Source organism: Aspergillus nomiae (genome assembly GCF_001204775.2).
Source record: "Aspergillus nomiae NRRL 13137 chromosome Unknown contig00069, whole genome shotgun sequence".
Classification (NCBI taxonomy): domain Eukaryota; kingdom Fungi; phylum Ascomycota; class Eurotiomycetes; order Eurotiales; family Aspergillaceae; genus Aspergillus; species Aspergillus nomiae.
The window spans coordinates 80,465-100,225 of record NW_015378124.1 but is presented as its reverse complement, the minus strand read 5'-3'; the positions used below and the strand labels follow the sequence as shown (position 1 = coordinate 100,225).

General features: G+C 48.9%; 6 protein-coding genes across 6 annotated transcripts; 3 read left to right on the top strand and 3 right to left on the bottom strand.

Moving 5' to 3' along the window:
• Positions 1 to 3,574: 3,574 nt before the first annotated feature.
• ANOM_004441 (P-type ATPase) lies at positions 3,575 to 4,932 on the top strand (the record flags this gene model as incomplete). The annotated part of the gene is made up of 4 exons (XM_015549698.1): positions 3,575 to 3,863; positions 3,922 to 4,032; positions 4,088 to 4,473; positions 4,530 to 4,932. Exons 1-4 carry the CDS (start codon positions 3,720 to 3,722, stop codon positions 4,930 to 4,932), a joined length of 1,044 nt encoding a protein of 347 aa, XP_015408750.1. The 5' UTR covers positions 3,575 to 3,719.
• Positions 4,933 to 5,546: 614 nt separating this feature from the next.
• ANOM_004440 (putative 26S proteasome-associated ubiquitin C-terminal hydrolase) lies at positions 5,547 to 6,359 on the top strand (the record flags this gene model as incomplete). The annotated part of the gene is made up of 1 exon (XM_015549697.1): positions 5,547 to 6,359. One exon carries the CDS (start codon positions 5,547 to 5,549, stop codon positions 6,357 to 6,359), a length of 813 nt encoding a protein of 270 aa, XP_015408751.1.
• Positions 6,360 to 6,433: 74 nt separating this feature from the next.
• On the bottom strand, positions 6,434 to 9,709 carry ANOM_004439 (putative choline kinase). The gene is made up of 5 exons (XM_015549696.1): positions 9,287 to 9,709; positions 8,092 to 9,025; positions 7,520 to 8,039; positions 7,325 to 7,468; positions 6,434 to 7,274 (listed from the first exon to the last, which is right to left on the bottom strand). The coding sequence occupies exons 1-5, from the start codon at positions 9,333 to 9,335 to the stop codon at positions 6,639 to 6,641; spliced, it is 2,283 nt and encodes a 760-aa protein (XP_015408732.1). The 5' UTR covers positions 9,336 to 9,709; the 3' UTR covers positions 6,434 to 6,638.
• A 1,220-nt stretch (positions 9,710 to 10,929) lies between these two features.
• On the bottom strand, positions 10,930 to 13,116 carry ANOM_004438 (nonhemolytic phospholipases C family protein; the record flags this gene model as incomplete). Its single annotated transcript, XM_015549695.1, has 6 exons — positions 10,930 to 11,514; positions 11,577 to 11,779; positions 11,839 to 11,949; positions 12,003 to 12,778; positions 12,846 to 12,928; positions 12,994 to 13,116. 6 exons carry the CDS (start codon positions 13,114 to 13,116, stop codon positions 10,930 to 10,932), a joined length of 1,881 nt encoding a protein of 626 aa, XP_015408731.1.
• Positions 13,117 to 14,108: 992 nt separating this feature from the next.
• ANOM_004437 (putative laccase) lies at positions 14,109 to 16,527 on the top strand (the record flags this gene model as incomplete). The annotated part of the gene is made up of 8 exons (XM_015549694.1): positions 14,109 to 14,511; positions 14,582 to 14,698; positions 14,753 to 15,084; positions 15,137 to 15,291; positions 15,342 to 15,527; positions 15,584 to 15,970; positions 16,055 to 16,189; positions 16,440 to 16,527. The coding sequence occupies 8 exons, from the start codon at positions 14,109 to 14,111 to the stop codon at positions 16,525 to 16,527; spliced, it is 1,803 nt and encodes a 600-aa protein (XP_015408738.1).
• On the bottom strand, positions 16,333 to 18,531 carry ANOM_004436 (Auxin Efflux Carrier superfamily; the record flags this gene model as incomplete). Its single annotated transcript, XM_015549693.1, has 4 exons — positions 16,333 to 16,700; positions 16,750 to 17,951; positions 18,020 to 18,186; positions 18,243 to 18,531. The coding sequence occupies 4 exons, from the start codon at positions 18,529 to 18,531 to the stop codon at positions 16,628 to 16,630; spliced, it is 1,731 nt and encodes a 576-aa protein (XP_015408737.1). The 3' UTR covers positions 16,333 to 16,627.
• Positions 18,532 to 19,761: the final 1,230 nt, after the last annotated feature.

Sequence of the window (19,761 nt, the reverse complement as noted above, 5' to 3'; positions counted from 1 at the left end):
AGAACAGTCAATCAAACACGTTGATACCACGAGGCCGGGATATATTTAGAATCCGGCATATTTAGTCAAATCTAAAGCAAGGGCTTCAAGAATGTACATACAGTACCATGCCCGCCGATCCCCTAACATACTCTCACCCGACTACACAATACCTTACAAACAAACAACAAGACCAGAGCATCCACACTTATCACCACATCTACACACAGCATACACAAACTCATGAAATAAGTAAATACTAGTAGATACAAGTAGACAAGATACAATACCATACTACACCCCCAAACCCAAACCCCAGAAACCACCGAACAAAGTTAGCAGAAGATAAATATAGACACATTGATAACCACCGACACCAAACTCTAACCCAAGCTCTCACGAATATACTTTGTCCAGCTCTGCGAATTTTTTTCATTCGAGGGAAACGAGATCCATCCCCCAACGATGATGATGATGATCGGCATGATGCATGGAAACAGGGCCAGGCTAGCCTGTTTTGGCTGGGGCTCGTATTCGGTAGAGAGATTCGATGGCGGGTGGATGAGGCTAGGAGATTTTAGCTAGCTTTTGATGGGGAAGCGCGTGGGGCTTGGCGTTGAACTTGGGTTAGGGAGGGCTATATTAGTTTTTGTTATAGGGGTCTGTGATTTGGTTCGGTTGCTGGAATACGAGTTTTATTTTGGCGGTGGGGATTTTGGTTTCGGGGGATGGGTTTTTGGGGAGGGGAGGTATTTGGGGTGGTCGGTTTGGGTTGTTTGAGACTGTGGTGGTGTTGATATATGGGTTTTGGTTTGTGGCTGGTGGTTATTGTTTTTTTCTTTGTGTTGATTTACAGAATATAGTGGGAGGTTGTTTCTGGCGGTGAGCTCTCGTGGTAAGAGTATGTATGAAAAGGATGGATGCGGCCATGTAGGGATTTACTAGTTGTAGTCTCCAGCTGTAGGAAATAAGTATTTCGCTGACGGCTGAGATATGCTATATCGTTGAATCGAGTATTATCATCGAGTATCTCGATGCGATCAGTATGTCTATGACGCTGTGACCTTCCCACATCTAGATTGTAGTGTTGAAATGTCTTCGAGTTCTCTAGAATGGAATCTATTTCGCTTGGCTAAGTATGGATGGTTCTTGTGCAGAAGTTCAATATTTGCTCAAAATGAGCTGATAAAGACCGGTCGTGTCACAATTCGCACAGATTCATCTACGTGATGGAGCCATGTCTTGTTTTCACTCAGTGCACCAAACTGTCAGCCTCAATTATGGTGGTACATTAAAGGTGAAAAGCCAGACACGGGAAGTCTGACTTCTGGATCAATAGATAGCTTGTAGAAATTAAGACATTCCTGTTCGAGGATATGGGAAAATGGTACTTCTTCAAGGTATCTTGTTCTGTAGACTGCACCATACCCGTGTCCCGCGTCCTGTTAGCTTCTGTCTCTATGCACAGGCATGCCCAATAAGGGGTAGACTGATTTGAAGATATATGCTGAGGGCGATATACAGATCAATCAGCATTTGACACAACAGTGTTGGAGGAATCTTATTATATATGCATCGCTGAAAAGTGTCGGGTTGGACACTTAAAACTGAGACAAATGCCCTAAGTTGGGATTATGCTCTAGGAAACCAGAATGTTGCACTGTTGTGAGAAACCTCCGAATGGATTCATACCACGTTGCTGACTGATCGACGAGGCACCCATTCATTGGAAGGCATCCGATCTGCTTGTTTGATTGTATATCGCCAACATATCACATCCTCATAAGATTTCTCGATATTTCCTCCAACGTTTAGTTTGAGGGAGGGCAATATCTGAAAAGTGGCGGGTATATGAAAACAGCGTAAGGACCCAGTGTGTGCAATAGGGTCTATTAAATGGTTCACTTTATCGTTAATCAGACACACACGCACCGAAATAGTCACTTAATCGTCCACAGACAAGCTTCAAGTAACCAGCAGAAGGAGCCTATGCTCTGCAGGTGAAAATGTGGGCCATCTGGCTGGATCGTCTATGTGTTCTTGAGGGACCAGATATCTTAGAAGTATATCTTGTCCCATTCACAACGATAATCCACTTGCTTTCACTTCTCAAGGTATGACCTGTGGCCCAGAAATCCCTTGAACTCGTTTATGTACACTGAAGCATATTATCTGCACAATTTACGCTCGAAATATTATCGACATAGCATATTGACGACAGAGTTATCTCGAAATTGAGCCTTTGTGGAGTGTGAATCTCGGTCGGACGGCTAGCAGTACTGCCATAATCTAGATGGCAACGTGCTTGAGGTTTCGTTGGGTGACATTGCTGTCCCAACAGAACAGTTGCGTTCATGCAGTACAAGAGGTTCGTCGAGAGCCCGATCGACACAGAATAGTAGGACCCTGAGGAGTAGATTGCGCGGCTGCGGAGATGTGAAAGTGAGGGAGAATGGAAACTGGATCCATTCAGGAGATGTCATGAAGCGAAAACCGGAACATTCGGCAGTTGGATGTAGTTATGTTCTGCCGCTTCCATATGGAATTGGTAGCGTTAATCGCTGGTAATCAATCAAATTGAGCACTTCTGCCCATATCCTCACTTGAACCATGGGGTACATGTGACCTTCCCTTGCCCCGGTTCTAGACTAGACTATTGGCAGTTAGCGTCATAGCCACGTGAACCATACCCTATTTTCCAGGCAAAGGCAAATTGAACCACCACATTACATCACCAGTCACTTCCTTACTGACTTTCGATAGCGGCCGATCTTATAACGCAAGTCACTTTTTTGGGTATCGTGCACGTTCTTGATCGGTTGTTATATCCCGCAACGCATAAGGGGTACTGTCTCCATCTGGTTCGTGCTATTCGTGCTCCAAAAACCAAAAAGGGGGATCTGCTGCCCTAGTTCCTTGATGTTCCGGGCAGGTGGAGGCCGGACGCGGATCTTGCATGGCTTTCCGGCATGTGCGCTCACTATATGGTAATTAGTAGGTACTAAGCTTTTCAAGTCCCTCATATTTGAAGTCATTAATGACTAATACAGCTTGCCTTCTATTGCAGACCAAAAAGCAGTCACTTGGCATACTGATTTCCATATGTTGCATGGAATGTCAAATTAACCATGCCTTGTAACTGCCTGTCACTCATCCGTGGTGGCGGAACTTCTCCGATTTTGCTGTCTACCAGCACACACTGTGCTCCACATCTGTATCAGTTGTCTTGATTGAGTTTCAATGCTGGTGGTATTTTCTGCCGAACCACTGACTAGTGGTTTATGCCTGAGATATCCGCCAATAGCTGTGCCAAACCATGGTTCATAATTGAACCCTAGGCATGGAGCCCACCAAACCCAATTACCAGGCAGGTCCAGAAAAACCTTAGCTACCTGCAGATCATTGTACAGGACCCGGGTAATAGGGAAGTTGCGCCCTTTCCCACTTTATAGTTACTTGTCTCTGCCCACATGGGGGTTAAACTGCCTTCTTGCTTTGCTCCTGCATCGAGCTTGACTGAGTTTCAACCCCAGGGCTGAGTCAGGGACATTGCTGTTCAGACCTTCGTTTCTTATACTGAACGGCAGCCTCATTCAAGGCCGACGCTCCACCACACTATCTTCTGAAATCTCTGTGGGTCGCATTTTTGTCGTTGGTCCATGCGAGTATAAGACGTGGGCAAGGAAAAGCCCCTTCCTGGTGTCTCATCGTTCAAGTCAAGACGCCACCATATCGTCAAGATGAACTACCGTAGCGAATCGATCATCATCGCCACTGCGGTGTCCATGGGCATATCTCTAATATCGATGTTCCTGAGGTGTTTTGTGCGGTTGCGTGTTGTGCGGGCGTTCGGAAAGGATGATGCCACAATGGTAGTGGCCATGGTACGTCTGGTAGTATTATCCGAGCATGGATCGTGACTAACAGTGTCAACACTTCTAGATCTTCAACTTGGCGTTTGCCATCTGCACTTTCGCTGGTGCTAAGTACGGGTTCGGGCAACAGATGACCTGGTTTATAGACAAACCGGGCTACCTTCGATACGCTTTGCTGGTGCGTTTCTATTGATCGGCTCCTCATCCCCGATATGGTCTAACATCCCATGTAGTACTGGTGGCTCGGGCAAAATTTCTACCTAGTCACTGCCATTGTCGCAAAGGTCTCCATCGCCATGACCCTTCTTCGTATTACTCCCAACAAAATTCATGCTGCGATCCTGTACACTATTAGCGCATTGACGGTCCTTGTCGGGACGATGTTTCTCTTGGTCAGCATTTTCGAGTGTACACCGGTCGACTATTTCTGGAATCGCTTGACGAAAAGTGGTACATGTATCGATCCCAATGCATTGGTGGGGATTGCATATACAGCTAGCGTTGTGGCAGCGATTGCCGATTTTATTCTCGGGCTGTTACCATGCTTCATAATTTGGAATCTGCAAATGAATAGGCGGACGAAGATTGCCCTGGCGGGAATCATGGGCTTGGGCTGCATGTGAGTATTCCCGGCCAAGGCTATCACTATGAACTTTCCTCTAACCCTACGAACAGTGCCGGTGCTACCGTCATCGTCCGCATACCATACCTATCCGCCTATAAGCATGCAGACTTCTTACACGCCACCCATGCAGTGTCCATTTGCTCGAATATTGAGACCGGCGTGGGTATCACCGCCAGCTCTCTTGCGACCCTTCGCCCAATCTTCCGTGTCCTGCGCGACACGACTTCCGGCTCACGCAGCCGCAAGCGGCCCACTGAAAACAGCTATCCATTATCCAGCGTTGCGAATAACAGTGACAAACATCACTGGGCGGAGACGGCCGGCGGATATCACAGCATGTCTACAACCATTACCGGTCGTCAGCCGTCGATGCAGAATGTCAGTACAGAGAGCATCACACCGTTGTACCAGGGCATGAAGGTCGAGCGTTCGTTCCAAGTCGAGCTTGCATAACTTTCATGATTTGTTATGTTGACGTGTAATACCATTCATGTACATATTTATGATATATACCCCTATTGCTAGTAATACCCCGAAGTTAGAACGCGAATGAAAGAAGAATAACATTACATGTCGCCTCAGGCACCACTTGGCCCTGGCCCTCTTACTAAGAAAACGCTCCGCAGAGCTTGTTTGCATATGAAACAAACACCCACCACCCAAACCGTGATATCGTCATCAGCAGTTTGAAAAGCTCCATCCAACATATACAACATCATTAGCATACTTCTCCTGCATTGCGCATTAGACCACTTCACACTTCACACTAAACACAGTACATGAACCCAACCCTCAAGACTCAATAAGAATGGCCGACGCAGGCGGCTGGAGCACAATCGAATCAGACGAAGTACGCACACCTACCCACCACTCAACACAAGCAAGACTAACGAACCCCCTCTAAAAAAAACCAGGGCGTCTTCACCTCTCTCATCGAAAACCTAGGCGTCAAAGGCGTTCAATTCGAAGACTCATCTCGCTAGATGCCGACACGATCCGCTCACTAAGGTACATACCTCCTCACCACACCTCCCCCAAATCCACCCGTAACTAACAAGACATACAAAATGAAAAAAAAAAGCCCCGTCTACGGCGTAATCTTCCTCTTCAAATATCTCCGCGACCAAACCCCGACAACCCCCGAAGCCCCCATAGACGGAACATACGACAAAACCGCGCCGGAGAACCTCTTCTTCGCGGCGCAGACGATCCAAAACGCATGCGGCACGCAAGCCATCCTCTCCGTGATCCTCAACCAAGACAGCGCGTCATCAACGCCCTACCCCATCGACATCGGAGACGAACTCCGCTCCTTCAAGGACTTCACAACGGGGTTCCCGGCTGACTTGCGTGGCGAGGCGCTCTCGAACTCCGAGACGGTGCGCACGGCGCATAATGCGTTTGCGCGGGCGAGTCCGTTTGTCGATGAGACGGTGCGTACCGCGAGAGATGAGGAGGGCGATGTGTATCATTTTATTGGGTATACGGCGGTGAATGGGACGTTGTATGAGTTGGATGGGTTGCAGCCGTATCCGATTAGTCATGGGGAGTGTGATGCAGAGGGGTTTCCTGAGAAGGTAATTGGGGTTTTGCAGAGGAGGATTGCGAGGTATCCGGAGGGGGAGACGAGGTTTAATCTCATGGCTGTTGTGAGGGATTTGAGGGCGAGGGCGAGGGAGATTGGGGATGTGGAGATGCTGGAGAGGGAGCAGAGGAAGAGGCGGGCCTGGGATTGGGAGAATACCCTGCGGAGGTCGAATTTCGTTGGGTTTATTGGGGAGGTTATGAAGGGGGTTGTTGGGATGAAGGAGAAGGAGGGGAAGTTTGATGAGTGGGTTCAGAAGGCGAAGGGGGAGACGGAGAGGAGGTTGAGACGGTGATTCGATTTGTCTATCGTTCTCTTTCTTTTCTTAGCTGTTACGCCCTTGGTGGTTCTAGACTTTATGATCTGCTTTACATGATATACTGGATGTACACGATGTTAACGGTCAGGCAATATCAAATTGTTGGTATTCATGGCATAACCCGTAATGCTGTCATAAAGCTAGTGTATGTAAGTACATCGTGAGTCATCTCAATTACGCCGCACTGCCGAAATGTTGAAGACAGTTTGGTCACCAGTAATTAGGAAGTGCCTGCTTTGATTGCCACAGGCCATATTAGTAGTCGATAATGCGGGGTTTGATGTGTTGAACCAAATCTGCGGGCAATTCCTCCTCTCGAACGAGGTTTAATGACAACAAATCTGCCCAGAAGAACATGGCCCGGTCTTGCGCATAGGCAAGGTAATCAAATTCGTCGGTTTCCTCCACGTCAGTATCCGGTGGAGGGGTTGTTGAAGGTGTCCCCTCGGACTCTGTGCCATTGGTGCCGTTGCGATGGCCATTTGCTGCGGCATCGGCTGCAATACCCTCTTCCATTCCGGGTACCTTCGCTTGTACTATTCCCCATGCTACCCACTGCGCTGAGTTGAACACGCGCCAGAGCCGAGCCTGCTTGATCAGTGAACGGATTTCCGCTTCCGTCCGGTCCTCCTGGGCTTTTTCAACATCTACCAGACTCTGTTGATCCACATCGGGTCCCGCATCAAGGTCTAAAGGAGCGAGTGAGGTGATATTAGAAAGTTCTCCTGCTTGCATGAGTGGGGTTATAGATGGAGATGACCGCACGCCTAAGCCAGGTCGATGTGTTAAGTAAGCACTGATAAAGCGATGTTGCTGCTCCAGGGTGGGGAAGTCTTTGTTGTTGCATGCCCAGGATCTGTCTGGGTCGTGATAATTGTAACACCATTCAGTCTATCTGGTCAGCAAGAGAGAAACAATTTCTGCAGCACGAAAGGACTTACGAAATGGTTTGCGAACTCAAACCCAGGGAGATTCGCGGAAGCATACTCGAAATCAATGACAACTAGCTGCTTATGCTCATTTTCTGGTCGAAGGAGTGGCGACTCAGAGCTGGGTTCCATTCGAAGAAGATTACCATATTGAGTCTGCATAGTTAGCCCTGGTGTATATGATCTCCGGAGGAAGACGAAACTCACATCATTATGGGCAAAAACAAGTTGCCGCTTGATCTCCTGCATGCCACCATAGCCGTTTATAAGGTGGTTTCGGTAGTTGTCGACGGCTTTCCTGAATGTTGGCCACGAAACACCGCAAACAAAGCCTCGGCGTCGCCAAGGTTCTGCAGCCGCTTTAATATCATTGTGCTTGGACTGGATTTCCTTATCCAACCAGTTGGTGACTTGTTCGCAGCGGTCCACCCATTTGTCCCAGTTCTTAAATACCATCGGGCCCCCCTCCCTCTCGTTATCGAGTAATTCAATACCCTCATGCAGCTCCCTCATGCGCTTTGCGATTTGCTTCATTGTCCCGGGATCGCGCAGCTCTTTCGGAGTCAAAGGACGGGCCTCGAAGAACTCCTCAAAGCGGCCGTTATTGAAAGTTCCCAGCACTCGGGGCCCGATGTGCTTGCGCCCCAGACGACGTAGGATCTGTAATTCAGTTTCTCGGTCGATGAGGTGATCCACCTGTGGCCCGTAAATGCGCAGGAGCAGCTTCCTAGCTGCAAGTTAAATCGAGCCTTTTTCGAAGGTACGGCCATAGTACTTACGGTGGGGGTTTCCTGGGTACAAGGCTGTAGGAGCCATCCTCGGCCCTGGGGGGAGGAATATTCTGAGGCGGCGTGACCACATACACGGCATTGGTTAGCGCACCGCTCAGTCGAACTACACCTACATCTCCGGCGAGTTCCATCGGTAGCTTTCGCCACCCTTTGAGTTGTAGTGTGTGAGTGATACGCATGATCTCGCTCTTGAATACAAACCAAGCCTCCCGATCCAGGGCCCGCCTGGCATTTGCACCTTCTTCATTCTCATCATCCTCCGCACCACCCCCGCTGTACGCGAGTGTCTTAGAGTTGTCTAATGTCGCATCAACACTGGGAGCAGCTGAGTCAACATCTAGGTAATCAGATTCGGAGGCTGAGCCCCTCCGTAGGCCCTTTACATGACGCCGGCGGGTTGACCGCCGAACGGGGTAAACAGGCGCAGCGCCGTCACTGCGTGAAGCGGCGTACTGGATGAGGATCTTCTCCAGCTTGTCTAAGGCAAATACATTGTCGGCCCCATGGGAAGATGTCCTCTCCGAATTGGCGCCATCCCCATTGATAGCGTCTTCATCATCTTCATCATCCCCATCACTACCTGATCCATCTGGCTGTGTATGCGCTTTTACTTTGGGAGTTTTCCGCTTTGATTTTTCACGCTGAAGCCATTCCAAGACTTGGTGGAAAAGGGCATTCTGCGGATCTTCTTCGCCGTTCTGCATTTCTTGTTCATCCCGCGTTCCTGACTCGGTTATGGCACTAGATTGACTGCTTAATGGCGCTGTGGGATTGAGTGGCGGGCGTGCGGTTGCCTTTTTGCTTATGGCAGGATGTTGTTTTCTAGAGTCGGGCGCAATTGCGGTGTTCGCATTACCGTTTGCGTGACGGGCCTTCTGCTGTGAGGCGATGCTAAGACCGGTACCGTGAATCGGTTGAAATCCTTTTGAAGATTGATTAGAATCCATCAATGTTCAGGAAGGCTGCGGCATGCAAGGGAAGAAGAGAGGACGCAAGGGAGAAGGATATTATAAGCCCCAGATAGAAAGTACAAAAGCAGGTGCTTAAGCAATAGGCGAGGTTGTTGAGTCGCAGTGGGCATGAGATCATCTGATCCGAGAGCAGAACCTCGGGAAATTTTACTACTACAATCGGACGGTGGAAAAGGAACGGTAACCACAAAGTTAAAAAACCTTCTGCCTACCTTCAATGTCAGGACCAGAGCCCCCGTTGTGGTCGGTGAAGGAAGGCATATCCACGGACACGCGACAGTTCGAGCCAACAGATCGGGCCCTGAGACAGAGAGCAGTCCAAGCTTCACACCCAGAGGCGGGAAGCTGGTCACACTTCGGCTATATATGTATGGTTCCCTGGAGTGGCCCACGGGGTACACTCGGGCCAGTCAAGGTCACGAGAGATAGAAATGCGAAGAAAGACTGGGTAACTTGCGGATTCGACGACGTGGAGGGAGAGCGAAGGAGGACCCCTAAAAAGATTGTGGATTAGTTCGCCAAGTGGGGTCCCCGATAGGATGAACCAACGCTCGGCGATTCTGTCTCAACAGTTTCCACTTGCGATAAGAATAAAAACTGAGATGGCGGTGATGTCGAGGAATCAACAGGTTGCATTAAACCAAAAGACAGTCGATACGAAGGAGGAGGAAACAGGAGATGCAATGACGACGCAGGCTAAGAATGAGTGGCGAAAAAAGAAAGATTAAAAAAACAAAAGCCAAGTTATCAAGTGAAGGAATGAGAAAAGGGAACGGGACATGTGCTGCACTGCTGCGGACGGACTAGTGCCTCAGGTGACATGTCCCACCGCATTTTCTCAGGCAGCATCTTAAGAGAGGACCTCAATCGCCAGAAATAAGTACCAGATACCATGTCCATAAGCATATGTTATGATGTTATTAATATTGTATCCCAATGGAGGCAAACACCAAAACATGACGTTGAAGATGCTCGTTATGTTTGCTTGTCTCTCAGGCCAAGGGGTCTGTGATTAAGCTTGTGCCCTAAGAGTAATAAGGTCGCAGCCAGTCGGCGATAACCGTACTCTAGACTGAACGAGATAAGCCGACCGGGGAGTAGTATATCTGGGAGTTTGTCGCATAGGGTCCCCACTGCTCGGAAGCATGGTTTCAGGTACGATGCAGTAGTCGCATGGGAAGAGAAAAGCTATGTAGTGGTGTAAAGTAATATCAACACAGATCATTCATTAGCAAATACTTCTATCGTGGTCGTGGCCATCATCGTACACGATGCCTGGCTACCTATCAAGAACCATACTGTGTCATTCCCCATGCTGTCACCAGCAATACATACGGAGAATTGTCGCATAGGGAGAACAATTAATCGTGCCATAATTGACCAAAGGTTGCAAGGGCACTGCTTCATCTGGAGTTATCCTTGGCGCATCGATGTGTGGTTCTAGTAGTAAAAAGGTTTGGAAGGAAGTTGGAAGAAAGAGGGGAAGGGCCCCCCGTCTTCTTAAAGGAGGGGAAAATGGTCAGTGACCCGGCCGCCTGACGCACGTTTGCCTTGCAGAATGCCAAGAACAACAGTCAGAAACGACACCATTCGTCTTCAAGCTTATAACGCAGTTAATTTGTCTTTGGATAGTGTTCAAATACTAAACATCACAACAGTCATGCACATTCCCATGCACGTGCTGAAGGGCAATACGTGTGCAGCTTCAGGCGGTTACAGACATATGCCAAGTACTACTTACTGTATACTAACACTAGTTAGTTAAGCTTCATCACTTAATAATAACACCTTCGCTACCTCTGATACTGAATATCACGCTGGGATCTGTCGCCGCCCCTCACCGTCCTGGCAGAGCCTAATGATAGCTTACACTCCAAACCGTATAGCTCCCCTCAGATGCTTCGCGTCTCCGCAGAGCCAATACTCCTTTGCTGTCTATCTCAATGGGCGTCGAATCAGCATACTGCAATGTATACCCCTGGCCATTCCCAGCAAAAGTAATCTTCACGTCCGCCGCCTGGCTACCCTGCTCGCTAGACAATAGTGTGCCTTTTGGCCCGAGCCATTTACCGTCCAGGGCACTAGAGATGTGAAACACTCCGCTCTGTTCACCACCGGAGTAATGAATCACCCATCGTTGTTTTTTATCCTTGTAGCCCGAGCCTGTGGGGCTGCTACTAATTTGGGTGGCATTGCCCGCATTAGTGAGCGCATGGCCAGATTTCTCGAAGACCAAATAGCGACCTTCCGTTAGGTAACCCACTACCTCTTTGTACCCTTCCTCGAACCACAGGGCATCGGTGACGTTGCTTTGCTGGCCATACGGTACTGGTGGCCTCTGGGTTGGATGACTAGCTTGGCAGTTGGACGAACCAACGTACTTACCCAGGAGCGTGGCTGGCTCCTCTGCGTCCGGCAAAGTGGGCAGGCTGGTATCAGGCTGACAGAAAAAGCGTTAGACCGCATCATGTTAACATACAATGGGAGCTCTCTACAACATACATGGTCCAGGTCCAACGCGCTCACGAGGTCTGACATGTGCTCTCGGCGCCACTGCACCATTTCCGGTGTTTCAACGTTTTCATATCCTCTGGCCTTTAACCATTGCTCAATGAAAAGGATCTGTGAGTTATGATCCGCGTGCTCTGTGAAAACGCGGCCACCCCGTGTCCAGGGAGAAATCAGATAGAAAGGAACTCTCAAGCCTATAAGCCACCTGGTATCAGCATGCTGGTCATCTCTTTGCCAGAACTACAGAACTCACCTGGTCCAACATAAATCTTTCCAAACTTCCCGTAAGGGTCTGTCATCCAGTCGCCTGGAGTATCCTCAGGGGAGTGGAAAGGGACAACGTGGTCCCCAAAACCGCCCGTTTCTAAAAGCCGTCAGTCGAAGCGTGAACATACCCATGCAATAGGACATCCTTACCATCATAGCTAATAATTAACAGAGTTGACGAGTACTTGGGACTTTTCGTCACGGCGTCCACCACCTTTTTCTGAAGCCATGCGCCGTCCTTCGGCATATAGGGTGGATGTTCTGATAATTCGGCTGGACCGACGATGAAGCTGACCTCCGGGAGACTTCCATTAGCGGCAGCCTTGTAAAATGCGTCGAGACCCAGGTATGACAGGCCCTTCTTGGCTAGAGGGGATGATGCAGATGCATTCTGGTACTGTTCGAACCAAGCCAAAGGGTTGTCATCAAAGTTATTCTTCTCCTGGTACACTTGCCACGAGACCCCAGCGTCTTCGTAAACCTCAAAGATGGTTTTCCATTTAAGAGGATAGCAGTTGATTTTATCCGTATCGCACCCAGGCGTTTCGTTATTGTCTATATAAGGGCCCCCTTGGTCCGACGTCTGGGGGCTTCCCGGGATATTCACAGAGCCGCTCACCAGGGTGACGCGATTGGGGTTAGTGGATGTGATCTGCGACTCTTGGTACATATCTCCAGCAGTCCAACCTTCCGCAATGGCAAATTGCACCGGGATATCATTTCGTTTAAGATAACCCCAGCTCCAAGGGGTGTTGTTCCGCGCCCAGTTGTTGTTCAAGTCGTGGTTGAGGGATGCTTGGTTGTCCTCATAGCCGTTGCTTCCTGCTACCATACATTGAATGGCATCATTCCAGTCTCCGCCTTTGTATCCCAGATACCACGGGAGAAGGGTCTTTGCGTCTTCGGACATTGAAGGGTCCACCTTTCTACAAACGTAACAGTGAGTTAGCCATAATTCGTAACTTGAATTGCCCATGTGTTCTCAAAACTGACTGATGCCAGACGGATAATCCATCATCATTCACTTGTACATTGGGGTCATTGAACCCTCGAACGCCTGCCATAGTTCCAAAGTACTGCAACGCGAGAAATTAGTCAATGGACTAGCGGGCGCACATTTTAGAGCCTCAACAGCACATACGTTATTCCAGCTTCGGTTCTCTTGCATAAAGATAATCACATGGTCAATGTCTTTCAAGGAACCAGCACGAGCAGGCCTGCTCCCAAGGAGCATGGCCAAGGTCACACCCAAGAGCATCGACATAGTGGTGTGCTATCTTGAACACGAGCAGAAAGGCGTCGACTCAACAGCATCTTGGTAATGACTGATAGATATACCTTTGGAGGTTACATACGCATCTGTCGGCTCGTGCCGCTGCAACAAACCCTTGCAGCATTAGTCAAGGCAACAATCAGAGGAAACGTGATGCACATTGTAGATCGGATTTGACGAGCCATTGAGATGCCGCATAATCGCTATTGGTAAGTTTCACGATGGGGGAAATCATAAGCCAACCAATATCCAAGCTTTTCGACTAGACCGTGGCACAGTTGCAATGGGAATGCAAGATGATGCGGAGTTGTTGTTTAGTACTTGTTGGCCTCCTCGGTTAGAACATCGAGATAGGCACGTGTTGCATTCGGTTGGATGATTGAACATCAACCATTGGAGTACGATGGGGCCACCCGCAAGATATGTCAAAACAATTTAATTTACCGCGAAGTTTAGTGCCTGACGATCTATTTCCTTGGCCCCCCAACGCGTTCCGAGTAATCCGTCAATTGACATGCAACACAGATCTAACGAATGCTGGGTCGAGGACGAACCCATAATACTATTTGGCCAAGTAGCAAAGGACGATTATATTTCAAGTTAAAGTATCAGCATTGTTATCTCTCATGCATTTGAATCGAACGGTTGGGACGGTGAGGGGACAATATACCGAAAACGAACTTCTAGACAAATAATGAAGAAGAATTATATTACCCAGCGGGGTCATCGGCAGCTGTTGCCAATTTCTCTCCATCAAACATCCGATACTTGAACTTTCTTGTTTCTATTAATTGCTTGGTGTGTCACGATCTGTACTACAGGCATACTCCGCACAGATTATATGAGCGATCTACATGTCCCATGTAACGTTCCCTTCACTTTCCCCACTATCAGAAGCGAACCATGCAATATAATGTGCTGACCATTTAAGAAAATGCTATTCGGAAGCCAAGTGACCCAGATGAAAAAGTACTAAGCTGACAATGGAGGGAAAACCCAGTCGCCGAAAATCGAGAAACCCGAAGATCACGAAACGGAATGAATCGGACGCTGGCCCTCAAAATACGTCTGCCAGAAGAACAACAAGATGTTGGCCTTGCAGCATTGTGATTTGTCCGCTGGTTTTATGCATCCTCACTGTATTGCTCTTCCTCCAACAGTTCACCACACTAGATCCGTTGCGCTCCGTACTATCTTCCCCTAAAGTTCACCATGGCGAAACGCTACACTCCCAAGTGCACAACCCTGACTTAGCTCGCCCGAGCATAGAGCTTCATCCAGAGGACCACGTATATCGGGGACCAGTGACACAACATCTTGACTGGGTGGTCACTGCTGATTACCTTCGGCCCGATGGGGTGTTGAAGCAGGTTTACCTTATCAACGGTAAGATCTTGGTTCCAATGGAGAATCAGCTGAAGGAGAGGACGTATGCTAATCACAGTACGAAGAATAGGTATCTTCCCGGGTCCGACTATTGAGGCCCGTTCTGGCGATACCCTTATAATCAATGTCGCAAATGCACTACAAGAGGAACCAATCTCTATCCACTGGCATGGGATTCACGTTCATAGTTAGTTATTATCCTCAATATATGCCCAGGATGATCATCGGACTGACGTTCTAGATACAATGGATGGTGTTCCCGGAGTGACACAAAATGTCATTCCACCTGGATCTACCTTCGTGTACAACTTGACTATTCCCCATGACCAAAGTGGCACCTTTTGGTACCATGGTCATACCGGAACTTCGAGGGCGGATGGCCTATACGGTGGCTTTGTTGTACATGCACCTTCTTCCCGACCTACTGTTCGCGGACTCATGGCCCGTGACAGCGCCGAGTCTCTGCAGTACGGTTACGAAAGAGAGTTTCTACTTCTGATCGGAGATTGGTACCATCAGCCTGGTGATCAGGTCTTGGCCTGGTACATGAGCATCGCGTCTTTCGGAAACGAGGTATGTTCTCAGCACTCATGTTATCATGCAAATCAGCACTAATGCAGTGTAGCCAGTGCCTGACTCATTGTTGATCAACGGGGCGGGCAGCTTCGACTGCTCTATGGCCGTACCTGCTCGACCCCTAGATTGTGTTGAACAACATACCAACCTCTCCTACCTATCAGACATAGACACAGCCTATAGATTGCGTGTGGTCAACACCGGGTACCACCACCGCCATACTTCAAAGTAACCAAAAACTAACACGCCCACAGTTCCTTAGCAGGATTCACCCTATCATTCGAAAATAAACCCCTCACCCTGATCCAAGTAGACAGCACAAGCGTCGAACCCCAAGAAGCCCCATCAGCAGGAATCCTTTACCCAGGCCAACGCATGGATGTTGTCCTCCAACCCTCGAAAGAAGACCCCACATCCCTAACAATCCACCTAGACCAAGAGTACGTCCACCGCCCCCAATCTCAAACAAACCAATCCTAACAACACAAAAACTCAGCTGCTTCAACTACCCAAATATAGCCCTCACCCCAACCCAAACATTCCCGATAACACCCTCCCACATCCCATTACCTCCCCAACCCCTCCCAAAAAACACTCTAGACCTTCAAAACACGCCCTCAAAAGCCTCTCTCCTCTCGATTATCCCCGGAAACCCCACCCAAACGCAGGTAATCTACACCAAGATCCAAAAATTAAGCATAAACCACAACATCCCAAACGGCTTCTTCAACCGCACCTCATGGCGTCCGCAACCCGATACGCCACTAAACACCCTCCCGCGTGAGAAATGGGACGATAACCAGTTCTCGTTCGCCGTACCTGATTCCGAATGGATTGATGTGGTGGTGAATAATCTAGATGAGGGGGGCATCCGTTCCATTTGGTGAGTTCTTCTCTTTACCCTCATTTTTGTTACCAAGTATACTGATTCGACGTCTTAGCACGGTCATCACTTTTACATCCTTAGGGTCTATGAGGCGCCTATAGGATGGGGCTCGTACAACCCTTTTGTGGATGCGGCTCCGCCGGGTTTAGAGTCCGAGTCGGGGTATGATCTCTCTCGTGCAATGCTTCGGGATACGGTGTATATTCCCAGTCGGGGGTATGCGGTTTTGCGGTTCCGGGCGGATAATCCGGGGGTGTGGTTATTTCACTGTCATATTGTTTGGCATTTGGCAAGTGGGATGGCGATGGTAATTGATGTTGGGGAGGGTAATAGGTACTAGTGGTTGAAGATGTATGATATGAGGTGAATTCCTCTGGTAGACTGTAATGTTATGTTGTAGATAGTTCAATTTAAGAGTTAAACATGAAAATGCTTGTGAACGTTCAATGCTGAACGATGCTATTAGGAATGCTCCCTGCAACCGGTATGCCCGTCCCGAGGTATCCTACCCACCTATTCGAACCCGATTTCGCCAATCTAGTAAAGGAAGATGAACCCGCCAATAATACAATGTAAGAAAACAAAAAGGATTTTGAACGCCAGCCACCTGGTCGTAGAAGAAATCAAAGTCAATTTTGTAGCGCAGAGATAAGCTTAGGACGAGGCGGAAGCCCATTCCACCACTTCCATGGCACACATCACAAGAATTAGAGTAGAAGGAAGAATCCTGCAAAGATCAGTACATATTCCTATTGTGAATCTTAAAGGTCACGTACCAAACAACGTAGCTTTGGAACAACAATTTGGACATAGCGCCCACATACACGTTGTTGATTTGGCAAATCTGAGCCAACTGAAGCGCGGACGGGGCGCCAGTGAGAAGGAAACAGACGACGACGAAGATCGGATCATCCAGAATGCTGATAGGGACGTATTTCGCCAGGAGGGCCAGCATTGGAGCCATGATCAGCGTCGGAAGAAGCATACGCGCCACCAGAGACGCAATGATCAGCTTCTTCTCCTCCTTAGGGTGTTCCATATCCTGCTGTGCTTCTTCAGGCAAAGTATTGCGCTCCAGATTGGCGCCAAGGACCACAAGAATCAATGGCACAGCAACCTGGCCATTCTGTTGGATTGCACTCGTCACGGAATTCTGCACGAAGGTGCCCTCGTCGAAGAACAAGCGCTGGAGCGATGGTACGGATGCCACGATGATAGACACAAGCATTGCCCAAAGTGGCGGGTTCATGAATTGCCAGAGGCCGCGGAAGAATCTCCGGGTCCCACTCATAATGCCCGATAGTACTTTCTGGAGGAATGTTGGCAGGCGTTGGAACAAGGCTCCTGACTGTCTTTCCCAAGTATTCGTTACGCGACCACCAAAACGACTTACGGAGGTTCTAACGCGGAAGCTGAGCCCGGCCTTTCCGGGATCGCCCCCTGACGCTTCAACGCTAGGAAAGCATAAAATATCACCCTCAGTGCTTTGCCGGGGTAGGAATGGTCCCTGTGGAGGAGGGCCAAGTAGGCCAGGGTGGTCGGTATCCTGCGAAGACAGCTTTGTGTACGAGTAGGCGCGTACCAATACTGGCGTCTGCTCCCCGGAACGGAATACCTCAGACTCGTCATTTGAGTCAGTCCGGGAACCATCAGAAGATGCGGTTCTGATCAAAGGTTCATCGGGATCCGTTTGTTCTGGGTTATCGCTGTATCGGTCCTGGCCTTGTTCGATACTCGTTGTACCCTGCTCCCTTTCCCCTTCCTCAAGATATCGCTCTCGAGGGGCAAGAAGAACGTGGTAACCCCAGCTCCAGCGTACGAGCTGGCCAAGCTGCTGAAAAATGAGCAGGTACAAAATCCCCCGCGCCGCCACTTCATCGTCATTATCATTGGGTACCCTATCCCAGTGGAGGCCTTTCAAGGTCTGTGAGAGCGACATGACTAGGGAAATCGGAAGCGAATTTGAGTTTCCAAAGACCTGGTAGTAAAAGATGTTAGCATGATGGTTGTGCACATACATCCTCGCATTCAACATTGATCACATACCGCCATGGCCGTCACAAAATTGGCCGGCCGTTTCTTGAAGCCACAACATTTCGATACGGTGAGTGCGCAGACATAAGAAACCAAGGTTTGAACAACAAAGATCACCGGAATAATGGCTAGATCAACCAGCTTTTCTGCGGTGAGTTGGGATCCCAGTTTCGTGAAGACTACAATCCAGGAAAATTAGTTCGAGGCCGGTTCACCACAAGGATCATACACGTACTCAGACACGGGGTGAATAGGTTGACGTTGAGGTTGGCGACCAATTTCTGGGCGTCTGCATCGAATAGGCCTTGTCTGGCGGCGATGTAACCAGGCAAGCTGACACAAATCACTTGTAGGACCGCTTCGAAGACCAGAAGAATCAAGTGCGAGAAGGAGGGATGACTGGAATGGGGAGCAACATATCCGAGAATGGACGGCGAGGCACCTATCTGGTGCTGGGTCAAAAGCTGGCGAGGAACGAGCGATTGAGCATTCTGAAACGACGTGGGAGCAGTAAAAATGGCCATCGAACGGGGGGAACAATACGGGGGTAACTGGTGTGTGTCGAATGTGAGCGGAGAAGTGTTCGTGATGAGTCTGGAGTGACGTACTAGAGACGGAAGGTTCGGTAGTTGGCCCAGTGAGTAGTTTAAAAATTTAAGGTTGCAGCTCTAGGCAAAGGGAGACGGAGAGCTCAAGGCGAAAATTCAGGAAACCAACTGAGAGAGGCAAGGCGAGGAAATCACCTCAAGAAGAGTCGAATGCTGAGAAAGAATATTGGAGCTACGAAAATAGAATCCTAGCAGAATGATAAGCGATGTCTGTGCCTGGGAGTGGTAATGTTGGCAATCTGGGGGATCCTTTTTTCTTGCAACAGTGGTGATTCCACCCGGAATAAGCATGGCGACAACGATGCCCCATTCACCGTTCTAATTGGGCGATAACGGGGACGATCGAACGCCATGGCAAAGCACGCCAAGACCACCAGAGTATTTCATGATAGTATCCAATCGTCATCGTCCTGATTTCTGTCCTGTCGGATTCAGATAGCATTGCCTTTGCGTCAAAAGGCACTGGTCAAGTTGTGCCAGCTTCCAAGGTCCCTGGAAGGTATTTTGCCCTTTTGCTCCAACAGGCTGTGGTACTTCTGTAGACTGCGCCACAAGGTACTCAAAAGGAGACACAACCCAACACTCCGTCTCGGCACCAAGACCTCCAAGAGACCACAGCCACGATCTGATTCCAGAATGAGGTCGACCGCCAAGAGGGATTGTTTCATTGCCAGCTTTCCTTGCGTCAGCCACTCTTGGAATTCCTTATCTATATTTCACCATCGTTGCTCATTGACTCATAACAAGAGTGGTATCACGCAAGGACATTATACTGCGAAGTATACGACGTACTCGTACTCGGCAATTGTCGATGCCGAAATTCACTAGGGGAAGCGATTACTAGTAATCTATGAGTTCAAAATGAAATGAAGTGATGTATCCTTCCTCCACTCCCGCCAGTTAGCAATTGGTTTTTGGCTTATCGCACGCCTGGTCCCATGGTTCCCTAATTAGCCTGCTGGGAATTTTCCACAGTGGCAGCTAGTAAGATATGGAAGTCAACTTTTGATGATCACAGTTCTGAAACATTTGCTCTCCGCCAATCATCCCCAGATTACCACAAATGACACCATTCAACGTAGTTGCTCCGCCTCGATGACGCCACGGTGGGCACATCAAAGCCCGGGGATTGTCGTCAACAAATAT

What these genes read in the sequence shown, in the direction of transcription:
- ANOM_004439 (XM_015549696.1), bottom strand. Translation starts at nt 9,335, where the DNA reads ATGCCTTCCTTCACCGACCACAACGGGGGCTCTGGTCCTGACATTGAA. An exon ending in TTGTTTTTGCCCATAATGAT is followed by an intron (nt 7,469 to 7,519) that starts GTGAGTTTCGTC and finishes CTAACTATGCAG; the next exon opens with ACTCAATATGGTAATCTTCT. An exon ending in TTGAGTTCGCAAACCATTTC is followed by an intron (nt 7,275 to 7,324) that starts GTAAGTCCTTTC and finishes CTGACCAGATAG; the next exon opens with ACTGAATGGTGTTACAATTA.